The sequence below is a fragment of the Erpetoichthys calabaricus genome, chromosome 3, assembly GCF_900747795.2.
Source record: "Erpetoichthys calabaricus chromosome 3, fErpCal1.3, whole genome shotgun sequence".
In the NCBI taxonomy this organism is placed as follows: Eukaryota; Metazoa; Chordata; class Cladistia; order Polypteriformes; family Polypteridae; genus Erpetoichthys; species Erpetoichthys calabaricus.
This window is the reverse complement of record NC_041396.2, coordinates 296,938,191-296,952,064: the sequence shown is the minus strand read 5'-3', so window position 1 is coordinate 296,952,064 and position 13,874 is coordinate 296,938,191. Positions and strand designations below refer to the sequence as shown.

The window sequence follows — 13,874 nt, the reverse complement described above, 5'->3', positions numbered from 1 at the left end:
TGTGTTTGTGTGTGTGGATTAGCGTGCCCCTTCCAGGGCTGATTCCTGGGTGGTTAAGTGCCACCACTCAATGGCCAACTACAGAGAAGATGGATGTTTAGAGTGATTGTTTTGTTCATTGAATTTTCTTTTTGTTTTAATTCAGGTATGGTTGATCGAACAATTGCCATTGTGGGTGGTTCATTATCTGGAGTCGTGCTGATTGGACTTGTCATTATCATCATTTATCGCATATGCATTGAAATGTATGACCGGCGAGAATATCGTCAGTTTGAGAAGGAGCGACAAAAAGCCATCTGGAATGAGGTAAATGTCCCCTTTTTTCTCTGTTACCCTAATAAGCTTTCATATGACACTCAGACGGTGGGCTACATCTCGCCTTTTCATGGTGACTTTGATATCTGACAACTTCTTTTTTATTTCGGGCACTGTGTGACTTTGTGAACTTGAGTTTTCGAGTTTCTCCGACACACTATGTCACTCGATCAACTTCCTTTTGTTGCTTATATAACTGTTTAAACCAACAAATTGTATGTTTTTCTTTGCCTCCACTTGGTATTCACTGAAATCCTTCTATTTTCCCCCGTGCTTTTGCCATTGTCTTTTCACAGAAGGCTGAGCTTAAGGGCTATTTATATTGATTTGCATATTCAAAGAGGCGTAATTCTGGGAGGAGTTGAGGCGGGACAGAAGGCGCGTGCACGTGCGTTACTTTTCACGCTGACCGGGATTTATGTAGCGAAAGAACGTGGAAGCTGGCGTTCGCACAGATTTATGCATCTGGATTTTTTTATGCGTAAGCACATTTCCGGTTTTCTGCTTACGTCATCTTATAGTGTGAATTCTACGCACGATGTTATGCATGAGGCCCCAGGAGATGGGCAAAGCAAGAATCGTAATCAGAATACAATGCCAGAGTTGTTCATCAGATTAACCTATAATGAGATCGTAAACTTTTTACGTAAATCCAAAGCAGTAACCGATACTCTTAAGTCAAATGAACATCCAAGAACAAAATCACTAATAATAGTATTTAGTTTTGGTTGGTATCCAACATTTCAGATTACTTGAGAGTGCACAATGCCAATCTTTATATCCTCTCATTATGCAACTTTTCACACGATTTTCATTCATAGTTGATGTTTCTGTTAACAATGCAGCACACGCACACTGGGTTGTTTAATTCAGTGCATTATTTCTCACTTTTGATTTTGCCATAAAACTTGACCAAAACTTGACAGTCCCCCTTGGTCATTTTGACTTGCGAATACTTGATTGTTTAATTAAATAGTGGGGCCCCCCCTTGATCATTCTACCCACAGATGCATCATTTCATCAAGCGATTCTGGTTGGTTCAAGAGGCCCCTTCCTGTCACGGGACCTGCGGCGCACACTCAGAATGCCCTGATGTTAGATCCACCCTTGGGTCAGTCACAGCGGTTCTTCTTCTCCATTCACCTCTGTCTGCCGTAACTCCTTTATATATTGGTTTAGTGTATCCATTATCTTTTCTTCAGCCTGTCACAACTCAGAATGTCCGTGTACTTTTGCCTTCATCCTCATTTTCACATCGTCATTTTCCTCTTTGTGCTGCACATGGCCAAACCATCTCAGTCGGGCTTTGAGCAGTTCACCTGTAATACCAAGGGGCCTGCAAATCTCCTCTTTTCCTTTCTTATCATTCGGCGAGACTCCTAGAGTCCATCTCAGCATCCTCATTTAATTTCTTTCCAGGTTTGCCTCCACTTTTCATCTTAGTGTCCATGATTCTGCTCCATAAATCAATGTTTTATATACCTGCCCTTTAACTCTAACTGACATTGTCTTTCCACACAGAACTCCAGTCAAATCTTTCCACTTCCACCATGCAGCACTAACCCTGTGTGTCACATCCTCCTCATTCTCTCCTTTAGCACAATCACTGATGCTAGATATTTAGCTGTTTCCACTTGTGTATCCAGCGTGGGGGCACTCTTTCCCCCCTGGGATGTGTTTCTTGATCCAGAACTGATTAGAACCAATACCATCCCTTTTGTACCCATGGTGGAAAATAATTACAAGAGAGAAATATGGTACAAAAAGAGATATATGTATTTAACTTGCTTTAAAAGATAATGTTCATTTCCAGAATTTATACATGTATTGACGATTCTAAATTGGCCCTAGTGTGTGCTTGGTGTGTGGGTGTGTTTGTGTGTGTCCTGCGGTGGGTTGGTACCCTGCCCGGGATTGTTTCCTGCCTTGGGCCCTATGTTGGCTGGGATTGGCTCCAGCAGACCCCCGTGACCCTGTGTTTGGATTCAGCGGGTTGGAAAATGGATGGATGGACATATACATATACATATACATACTGTATACATATACATCTATATATATTCAGGCCAGAGAGAAGCCAAGTGGGAGAATGCTGACAATCAGATGTCCCATCCAGCAAGGAATGTCAGCAGCATAGTGAGTCGCTTCTGACGTCGTGCTGGATCCCCATCTTTATAAACACTCACATAAGAACTGGCTAGTCATTAATACCTTCACCTGTTCTCATCATTTATCACTGACTGGGTTTTTTAACCATATTGGTCAAGCAGACATCAGCACTTTTTAAAATAACCTGCCTGTGTGTCCTCCACATGTTTTCTGCCCATCTCCCTAACCTGACTTACAGCTGTCATTTGTCCATCTCTCTGGCAGTCTCTCTCTCTGTCTCGGCTGAATTGCAAATCTTTGAGAAGTCAAGCAAAATGACCCCTTTTATTGGCTAAATAAAAAGATTACAATATGCAATAGGCCCTAAAGAAGGGCCCTGAGTTGCCTCCAAAGCTTGCATATTGTAATCTTTTTAGTTAGCCAATAAAAGGCATCATTTTGCTTGACTTCTCAGTACATTCATAATGGCTAACACGGTACAACACCCTAGTACTACAAATCTTTGAAATAAATTTCACAATTATATTGGCATAAAATACCTTCTTACTATAACTAGTTTTATCCTATTTCTTCTGCAGCCGCTAATTTATAGTAGCTCATCTGTTTTTGAGCATATCAATCTCCTCCAAAGTCCTCCATTTTCTAATGCCTTTTGTTATTGAACCTTCCCTGCGGTTTAGCAGCGGACAGTCAGATCATCAGCAGATAGCACATTCCACGGAACTTCTCTTGGGAAAAATTCACTGACTGCATCCATGGCAATGATGAAAAGTAATGGACTGAGACAAGACCCCTGATGTACACCAACCTAGATTTCAAAGAAAGCCGTTGCTTTCACTTCCACTTTTAACCGTCATTTTAGCTCCATCATACTAGGATTTAACAAATTAAATTAATTTCTCAAGAAATTCTCAAGAAATTCCTTTCCTTCTGACACTCCAATACACCACCTCTCTTGGTATTCGGTCAAAAAATTTAACTAAATCAACAAAGGTTTAATGCTGCTTATTACAGCGCCTTGTGAAAGTATTCATCCCCCTGTGTCTGTCCTGTTTTGTTGCATTACAATCAGGAATTAAAATGGATTTTCAATGGACTTAACAATATAGTCCAATTTGCTGACGTGAAGCAAAAATAAAATGCCTTACATAAATAAAAATCGGTAGTGCTCTCCCCTCGACTTTCTTGTATACACAGATATGGAGATGGATATTTGAAGAGTAAACCGCAACACAATGATTATATTTTTATATTATGTACATTAAAGAACGATCAACAAGAAATCAAATCAAATTAATAATATATTGAGCAATTATGAGTAAATTTGAATAAATCGGACTCTGCAGCTGAATGAATAAAAGCTGAAGTACCACTTCCGGTTAGCGGAAATTGCCCAAAAGTTGACAGAAATCTACATTTTGTACTTAATACTTGTATGCAGAATTTGGTTGACCAAAGTGAAAGTGTACTCAAGTTATCGTGTTTACGTATGCACGCACGCACACACGCACACACACAGACATAATTCCAAAAATGGTATTTTCGGACTCTGAGAGGTCTAGCATACTGAGATTCATCAAAATCTCCAAATGGAATTTTTGGAGGATTCCAATACTCTCCCTATACTTTGTATACGAGAAAATCAGGGAGGTCTGAAATGTCGAGATTCATCAAAATCTTGACATCGAATCTTTCGACGATTTCAATACTTTCCCTATACAGTACTTCATATATGAGAAAGTAAAAAACAAGTAAAAACTGAACAGTTGTGAGTGCATATGTATTCATCCCGTTTGTTATGAAACCCATAAATAAGATCTGATGTAACCAATTAATTTCAGAAGTGGCATAATTAGTTGAGTAGGGTCCACCTGTGTGCAATCAAGGTGTCACATGATCTGTCACATGATGTCTGTTCTGAAAGGCCCCTGACTCTGCAACACCACTAAGCAAGCAACATGAAGACCAAGGAGCACTCCAGACAGGTCAGAGTCAAAGTTGTGGTGAAGTGAAGATCAGGGTTGGGTTAGAAACAAATATCTCAAACTCTGAATATCCTGTGGAGCATCTTTAACCTCCTCAGCATTAGACCTGAGCTTCACTGAGGCTGTAAAAACAGTGCTAAAAGCGTTAGTCCTGAGCATCACTTGAGCAACTGTATAGCTGCATCTCATGTAAGTGTTAGACCCGAGGATTACCCGGGCTGTAAAAGTGCCAACAGCGCTAGTGCTAAGTGTTGCTCAGGAAACAACATAGGTGTGTCTTGCGTAAGCATCAAACCTGAGCATTACCTGAGCAATGGTTTTGACACATCTTCTCCTAGCCTCATAATGGTGTCTCGTAAGGAACGTTTTCCAGCAGTCGAGATGTTGCACGTTCTTGACAGTGATACAAGCAGTAAGGACGAAGTGAATCTGTCTTCAGGCAGTGAAATTGAAAGTGATCCTGATGAATCCATCTGTCAATTTCCCGTCCCCTTCTCCCCACACTGGTGAACAAAACCCCTAGATACTTAAACTTCTCTGCTTGAGGCAACACCTCCTCCCCATCTGGAGTGGGCAGTCCAATCTTTTCTGCCTGAGAACTATGACCTCTTACTTGTAGGTGCTGATCCTCATTCTGGCTGCTTCACATTTGGCTGTGAACCATGACAGTGCACTTCTGAAGTCACAGCCCAGTGGAGCCAACAGGACCACATCATCTTTAAAAAGCAGAGGTCACTAAACTGGACACGCTCCACACTTTGATTGTGACTTGAAATTCTGCCTATAAAAATTATGAACAGAATTATTTTGAGAGGGCAGCTCTGGTGGATTCCCTTACCCAGAGGGAATGAGTCTGACTTACTCCTGGCAATGCAAACCAAGCTCTTGCTCTGACTGCACAGGGACCAAATATCCCGCAACCCCGTACAATACAATACAATACAATACAATTTATTTTTGTTTAGCCCAAAATCACACAAGAAGTGCCGCAATGTGCTTTAACAGGCCCTGCCTCTTGACAGCTCCCCAGCCTTGACTCTCTAAGAAGACAAAGAAAAACTCCCAAAAAAACCTTGTAGGGAAAAGATGGAAGAAACCTCAGGAAAGGCAGTTCAAACAGAGACCCCTTTCCAGGTAGGTTGGGCATGCAGTGGGTGTCAAAAAGAAGGGGGTCAATACAATACAATACACAAAACAGACCGAATCCTCAATACAGTATAAAAATAAAAATTTTACAAATATGGAGCAGAATTTAACAGTAGATGATATCACATAATACAATTTAGACTCCCGAAGCATCCCCAACAGGACACCCTAAGGATCATAGTCATAGACCTTTTCCAAGTCCGTAAAACACATGTAGTTGGGAGTTGAGCATATTCCTATGAACCCTCCAGAATCTTTTTAAAAAGCTGTTCTAGTGTTAAATGACTAGAACTGGATCCGAGGTTCAACTAACAGCCGGACCCCCTCCTTTCCAGAACCCTGGAAAGTCTATGCTTGTCTGTGCTTTACTAATGGTGCTCTGTGTTTTTAAATGTGCCTCCATTCTGTGTACTTGTGGAGCCCAAGGAGGCGGGGCCACCCGATATCAAATAATGTTAGCTTCTTCTGGGCAGGTCAGCGAAGGTCTTGTCCTGCTTTATGGGTCTTTTAGAGATCTCAGATCCGCTTTTGCCATGCTTGTGACTCCGTTTCACAACAACAGGAGATGCTAGGAGTGAGCGAGAGTGTGGCATAAGAGAGGAAAGCTGTGAAAAGAGACATGGAGAGCTTAGGGTAGGGGTAAAAGTCTGGTGGGGTCAAGTTCAATGAGCAGGGAGGCCGGCTGTCACCATTGGCTTCTAACAATAAAACATTTCTCTATTTGTTTTTCAGGCCAACAATCCACTGTTCAAAAGTGCAACGACTACAGTGATCAATCCTCGCTTTATAAATGACTAATTGAAAAGGGGAACCACCTACCAGCTCCACCAATGATACCTCCTTGCACTTTTTAGAAACATTTTGGATGCCGACAAGGTTGTTTGCTCCTTCATAGATCCTGAAATGTGTTGAAAGGAACATCAGGTTGAGATCAAAAGAACACAGGGGCTACCAAAAAAACAGACTTGTGTGAAATGTCATCTTAACCTGATTCCATTGATCCCCTGTGTCCACCATTGCCAAAGTGCTGATTTTTTTTTTTTTACATTATCGTTTATTAAGTACTTGAATTGTCTTTAATAAGAGCTCATGTTATGCAAATAGGCTATTCATTTCTTTATATATTCGAAAAATGTGTTTCAAACAACATCAAGTGGAACTTTACTGCCAGGAACTGAGACCCTCAGGATTTATAGGGTGGAGGGCAGTTCCTGGCAGTGATTGGCAGGTGGCCCCACTTCTTGGGGGACCACACCACACAACACATGGAACACAACTCAGACAACTTACATACAAGATCAAATATAAAGAATAATGCACATACTCAACAAAAGCAACATTAACATAAATAAATGTCCCAAAAATTAACCAAAAAAGACAAGAACACCAGCCACAGGAAGAACCATGTCAGTCAGGGTTTGACGGTGACATCCTCCTCTAGTGGAAGTGCTTTTGAAACTTCTTGGTACTTATGTGTTTTGAGTCTCCTTGTCCACAACATCAATTCAAACGTATTGGTAGCCCTCAAGAAAATAATAGATAGAATGATTCTAATTTTTCTTAAATGTTTGGAGAAATTGCCAGGGTTTGACAGTGATATCCCCCTCTAGAGGGCATAACACAGGCAGCTTACATACATCAACAAAATCAAAAAAAAAAAAAAGAATAATGCACATAATCCAAAAAAGTAATTTTAACATAATCAAAAAATCAAAAATGAACAAAATGAACACCCTAGCCGAGACCTGGCAGTTGACTGTAGTTAATTTTTGCATAGCACCTTTCACAAAGTGCAGGCACAAACAAACAAATTCACAGGTAAAGATAATGACAAACTTTACAAATAACAAATTACATTATGAGTGCACATAAAGATAAGAGATCTGTTTAAAGACACAGTAAAACAAATGTGTTCCGACTGTCCATTACATCAGTGTTGAACGATGGCCGTCTCACAACAGAGGAGAGGACATCAAAACTCAGTCAGCAGAAGAAATAAACCTCTGGGGATCTAAAAGACAAAGTCAGAGATGGTGACAGTCCTGGAGACCCCAGCCTTCCAGTCATTCTGTGCTGCCATGACTAATGTAACGACAGAATGTCTCCTTCCTTTGATCCCAAGGCTCTCCATTATCTCAGATGTCTTTCTGGAGACTCTAAAACTACATTTCCCAGAGTGCACTACGACTGTTTGCCAGCTCAGAGCATTGCTGATATGATAGCACTATGATTCTCTCACTTACATTTTTTTAAAATTATTTATTACATTTTTGAAATGTAAAGTTTGAAAATATAAAGTGGAAAATAGTCCTGATAGCTATTAAATTGGCCCTAAACATAAAGAATTCTCATTGTTATATTTTTACATTTCTTCCAGTTACATTTGTGCTCTCTAAATTGAAACAGGAGGACAACGATTTGTGTGTGTGTTTTGTTTTGTCTCTATTTGCTTGCAGAGTTTTCTTTTGTAGGCTTTTACAATTGTATTTCAAGTTAAAGAATTTTGATATTTTGTTGTACTGTGTAAGAGGAAAGCCGACACAAAAATATTTATAATACATTATTAGTCATTAGTCTGCGTAGATTTAATTTTTTTCTATTGAAAACGGTCCAATAACACTCCCTCGTTTAGTATTTTTGACTTGGAGTTGAAATATTATTTAAACCATTGATACAGTAATGCTTGAACTTGTTTTCTTTTACCAGAAAATGTAAATTTAACCAAAATGTGTCTCTTCTTAGCTGAAATAAAGTCTAATTATTCACTGGTGTGAGTGTTTTGAAAGAAATACTGCATGAAGAAAATGTAATCTGCTAAGATGAGCCATTTCAACACTCCGTTTCCTACTTACATTCAGAAACAAAGATCAAGATATCATGAACTCTGAAAAACCTATTAGCTGAAACTGTGTAGGAAAATGTCAGAATTTGAATTGTGTTTATATCAAGCAATCCAGGGAGCCAGTGCTGGAATGGTGGGCAAAGCTAATGCCCCGAATGAATTTTGAAATGGATTTTCCCTCCCACTACCGTCCCTACTACCACATCAACTGGAATGGTCAATAATGAGTCCACCTCTGACCATGGTGACCAAGTGAGGAGACAACTGAGGGAACTACACACAGGAAAGGCTGCAGGATCAGATGGAGTCAATCCTTGACTTCTTAAGGCCTGTGCTGACCAACTTTGTGGTGTTCTCTGTCATCTGTTCAGTCTGTCCAGACAGTGCCACTGCTGTGGAAAATATCCTGCATTGTAAGGTGGGCACATCTGCACCTAAGCAGTGGCCCTTATGTCACACATCATGAAGAGGCTGGTGTTGGACTATAGGAGTCCTCTTGTGGTAGACCACCTGGACCCGCTGCAGTTGGCCTATTGGACAAAGACTGGAGTGGAGGATGAAATTATCTGTCTGCTCCACAAGTCTTATTCTCACCTAGACAAAGCTGGCAGCACTGTGAGGATTCTGTTTGTTGATTTCTCCAGCACCTTCAATACCATCCAGCCATCCTTGTTATGTGGTAAACTTTGAGACATGCAGATGGGCATGCCTGTGGTATCCTGGGTAATGGACTATTTGCCTGGCAGACCACAGTTTGTGAGACTCAGGGACTTCACTCTGTGCACCTCCGATTATAAATATAACAGCAGGTCATGTCATTTGCAGAAATTATGCACTTATGGGGTGTATGGATTAACGGGGATGAGACAATGGAGAGGAGTCAGGTGGAGAACTTTCAGAATCATGTGCAATTCAAAGTCAGCAAAACCAAGGAAGTGCTTATTGACTTTCGCCACACCTAACAGCCTCCATGTCTGATCACGATTCAAGGAGTGGATGTAGAGGTGGTCCATTCCAACAAGTACTTAGCGGTCCACATTAATGACTGGTTTGGTCTCAGAACACAGCAGAACTACACAAGAAATGGCAGAACAGGCTCTTTTTTCTCAGGAGACCAAAGCCCTTTAATATGGGTAGTGACGTCCTTCACATCATCTACAATTCTAAAAGAAATACTCCACTCGACAATGATATTTGTTAGGTTACTTACCCCATGTAGTTTGAACTAGTGGCTAAAAAATGTAATCTCATGTTTTAATAGAGAAAACAGCGATTCAAATTGAATGGGATCCAAATCTGGAAAATGGTAAATGCTGTGATAAACATCCATGGAAAAAAAAGAAAAAAAAAATCTGTCCGTTTGTCTGTCCAGGATTTTAAATCACCTGTCGCTCGCAAACCGTTTCACCTATTGACCTGAAATTTGGTGCACATATACTACGTGACGTCTACTATCTTCTTTCTTTAGCTTCGGACGACACGGTGGCGCAGTGGTAGCGCTGCTGCCCCACAGTTAGGAGACCCGGGTTCGCTTCCCAGGTCCTCCCTACGTGGAGTTTGCTTGTTCTCCCCGTATCTGCATGCTTTTCCTCCGGGTGCACCAGTTTCCTCCCACAGTCCAAAGACGTGCAGGTTAGGTGGACTGGTGATTCTAAATTGGCCCAAGTGTGTGCTTGGTGTGTGGGTGTGTGTGTGTGTCCTGTGGCGGGTTGGCACCCTGCCCAGGACTGGTTCCTGCCTTGGGCCCTGTGTTGGCAGGGATTGGCTCCAGCAGCCCCCCGTGACCCTGTGTTCAGATTCAGCGGGTTGGAAAATGGATGGATGGATGGAAAAATAGCTTCACTTCATCCAGGGATGCTTGTCTAGAACATTCTTTGAAAACTCTCTGGTCAGGACTATATGGTGTCCAAGAGTTGAAGGCCTCTGGAACTCTTGAAGGTAACATTGGGGTATCTCAGCCATGTCTCATGGTTCTTGTCTCAGGCCTATCATTTATAGAGGTAATCAATTGAAAGGATCTCCCATGACTTCTGTTAGTCGGGACTGGAGTAGAACCAGGCAATCACCTGAGAAAAGATGGACAAGGAAGACATCATAGTGCTTGATCAGGGCTTGTCATTCTCCCTTTGTGTATTCTTGATCTTTATATCTTTTACCTTTCCTTTCAAAAAATCCCTTTTTTTAATATTTTTTTATCACTTTTCTATCCTTTTCCCTAAGATTTTGTGGTGTCACTCTGTTTTCAGCATCTGCTCAAGAGCATCCCATGGTAGCGTAATAGATATATAAGAATGGCACTATATTACAGGTTGATTAAAAGACAGCAATGAACACTGTTATAGATAGATACAGTCAGTCAGTAAGTCATTGTCCAACCCACTACATCCTAACACAGGGTCACAGGGGTCTGCTGGAGCCAATCCCAGCAAAGCAAAGGGTGCAAGGCAGGAGCAAATCCCCGGGCATGGCGCCAGCCCACCGTATAGATAGATACAGCTTTATTTTACTTTTTTCCCAGGGGGAAATTTATCTTTTTCCAGTAGTTTAAGAAATATTACAACAAACAACAACCACCACCTACCTTAAACACACACAAGAATTACAAAAAAAACCCCAAAAAAGATCTTAATAAGCATTATAGAATAGTCAAGGTAATAAATTATTAAGGAATATTGAAGGGCAATTATGATGTAAAGTTAATAATAATTCTTTACATTTATGTAGTGATTTTCTCATTACTTAAAGCATTTTACATAGGGAGTGGGGAGCCACTTCAACCACCGCCTATGCGTTGCCCCCACCTGGATGATGAGACGGCAATCATTATTGCGTCAGTACACTCACCACACATTAGCTATTAGGTGGTGAAGTGGTGAGAGAGTTAGATAGCCAATGAGTGACAGGGGGTGATTAGGGGGACAGAACAGACAAGGCCATGGTGGAAACATTAGCCAGGACATCAGGATAAAGCTTACTTTTTTCAAAAGATGTCCAGGGATCTTTAATGATCACAGAGAGTCAGGACCTTGGTTTTACATCTCATCCATAGGATAGTGTCTTATTTACAGCACAGAAGTATTGCACTGTGGCATTGGGATCCATATTCAGACCACAGGGTAAGTGCCCCGTGCTGGCCTAACCAACACCTTTTCTAGCAGCAACCCTAGCTTTTACTAAATGGTCTCCCATCTAAGTCCTGATCTGGCCTGCACTGGCTCAGCTGCAGGTGGATTATGTATTTTGAATTCAAGGTGATATTGCTACAGACTACAAACTATCATATTCCTATTACTAATACCAATTATCCATCCATTCGGTATTCAACCCACTATATCCTAACTACAGGGTCACGGAGGTCTACTGATATGGAGGACTATTTCGGACAAAATTAAATAAATAAATAAATGCGCAAATAAATTAAAGTTCTGTGAAATGTGAGCATAAATAAATAAATGTATCATGAAATGAAGCCTTAATAAATAAATGTGCCATGAAATGAGAGCATAAATAAATAAATGTGTCACGAAATATGTTTTTTGTTGCTTATTTATTTATTTCATTTTGTCCGTAACATTCCTCCAAACCATCATGAAATACGACTTGAAATAAAACTGTCACTTTCACTCGTCAAAGTGGAGAGGGTGGGCTCTAACACACCCTCTAGTTATTGATTTGTTGAGTGTTACCTTCAGCCTAGAGTAATCGAACTATGAGCCATATGATTCTCAAGGTACCAAAGCGCATGCTTAAAGTTGTGCTTGTGAGTGTCCATGGCGAATATGACTGCTACAAAAAGTTGCCCAGAGTCGCTACGTGAAGCGGCAGTTTCAATTCAGGAAGCTCTAACCTCTTCATCCCCTCAGGAATCAGCACATGAGGTTTCAGCTGTAAGTGCCCCACTTGATAGCCGAAGACCTACCCCCACTTTGTCGAGTACTCACTCTACTCCTGTTCAAGATATACTACTGTATTTTAGGTGGCTGTGCTAATAGCGCTGTAAATTTGCAATAGTTATTTGTCTGCAAAATACAAACCTGCCTACAAGTAAACAGAAAGACCTGACGGTAGCCACATCACAAACGAAATATCAGTTGCTAAATACTGAAGAGCTATTAAATCTAACAGAAATATTTTGTGAATGTCGCACAATAGTTGAGTTGGAGCCATCATTTTATAAACATACTCGCCTCTTTATATTCACTTTGTTACAATGAGTATAATTGAACAGTGGTTATCTTAAAATGCAGTTTTCACCTACTGTCAAGTGATTTTGGTAGACTGAGAATGCAGAAATTAATTTGATGCAAAGTATGTGGAGGAAACAAAACAGGTTTATGTGCATTTTTAGGATAATAAACTTTAATATGAATAGTTGTTTTTCTTCTCACTTAACGGTATGTTATACACATATATTGTTGCAAGTGTTTGTTTTAGTACATTCAGTAACCCACAGCAGAAAGACTGTGGAAACAATTTTGAGTTAATTTTTCATGCTATTAAATAGCTTTCCGTTACTAATTTCATATGTTGTTATGCATTTATTTTTCCTTGTTTTCTCATTATGTGACTGTATTTCATTTTTTACTTTTTTCTTAATTATTTTTCTATGTTTACCAATATGTTCTATTTTCTTATATCACATTGTTTATATTTTTCATGTAATTGTATTTTTAATTTTTTATTCTATGTAATTGTTAGTCTACTACCTTTGCCTTTTTCTGCTTTTTCTACCACTTTTTATATTTAAAAATTTGATTCATTTTCATTTCAGTTTGTATTCTTCATACAATTGGTTTCTGGGGTTTTTTTTGTTGTTGTTTTACCTGTTTTTTCCCCCCTTTTCGTAATTAAACAACACGTTTCTTTGTTTTTCACCACCCCCCATAATTACTGTTTAAAGTAGGTTTTAAACATTTATTTATACTCTCTCTCTCTCTTTCTCTAAGACCTGTGGTTCCTTGCAGTTTAGTGAGCATATTTTTGATACAGTGTTTCCTGGTATCCTGATTCAGTTTTACCCTTCTGTAGTTATTTGTAGTATGTTGCTACTTCTAGCTTTCCTAAACAATCCTCAAAACATGGTGCCCACATTCCAGAAAGGATGATTCTCCTCTACATTTAACTGGGCTTTCAGTGTTGCAGTGAAAGAAATACAGTGATGAGCACATTTATTGAACACATTCAATTTTATCTTGTTAAAAACTATATTGCTGCATGTCAAAAATTAAATGTGTTGCTTCTTTTAATTAACAGCAGAGGTAGCACGGCTATTTGCCCCGTATGGGGGCTCAAACAACCCAAGGAGGCAATTTAGGTCTACTAGAAGGATGCCTTCTCCAAGTATAGTACATCACATAATGTACACACATAATTTCTGTTGTCTAAGTGACCAGACTTCTACCAAAATACCAAGTGTGTTTGTCAAAGCGAGCCTTGCTGCCTCTGGACTTGGAGAAAAGAGGATCTCCTTCACAGGT

General features: G+C 40.1%; 1 protein-coding gene across 2 annotated transcripts in view; it reads left to right on the top strand.

The window, feature by feature from the left end:
- itgb7 (integrin, beta 7) overlaps positions 1-8,344 on the top strand; it is a 77,314-nt gene extending 68,970 nt beyond the window's left edge. For both annotated transcript variants that reach the window (XM_051925053.1, XM_051925052.1), the window contains exons 15-16: positions 146-306; positions 6,288-8,344. In XM_051925053.1, coding sequence (XP_051781013.1) covers positions 146-306; positions 6,288-6,353 — 227 coding nt within the window. In that variant the 3' untranslated portion in view covers positions 6,354-8,344. The remainder of the gene's footprint in view (positions 1-145; positions 307-6,287) is intronic.
- The last annotated feature ends 5,530 nt before the right edge of the window (positions 8,345-13,874 follow it).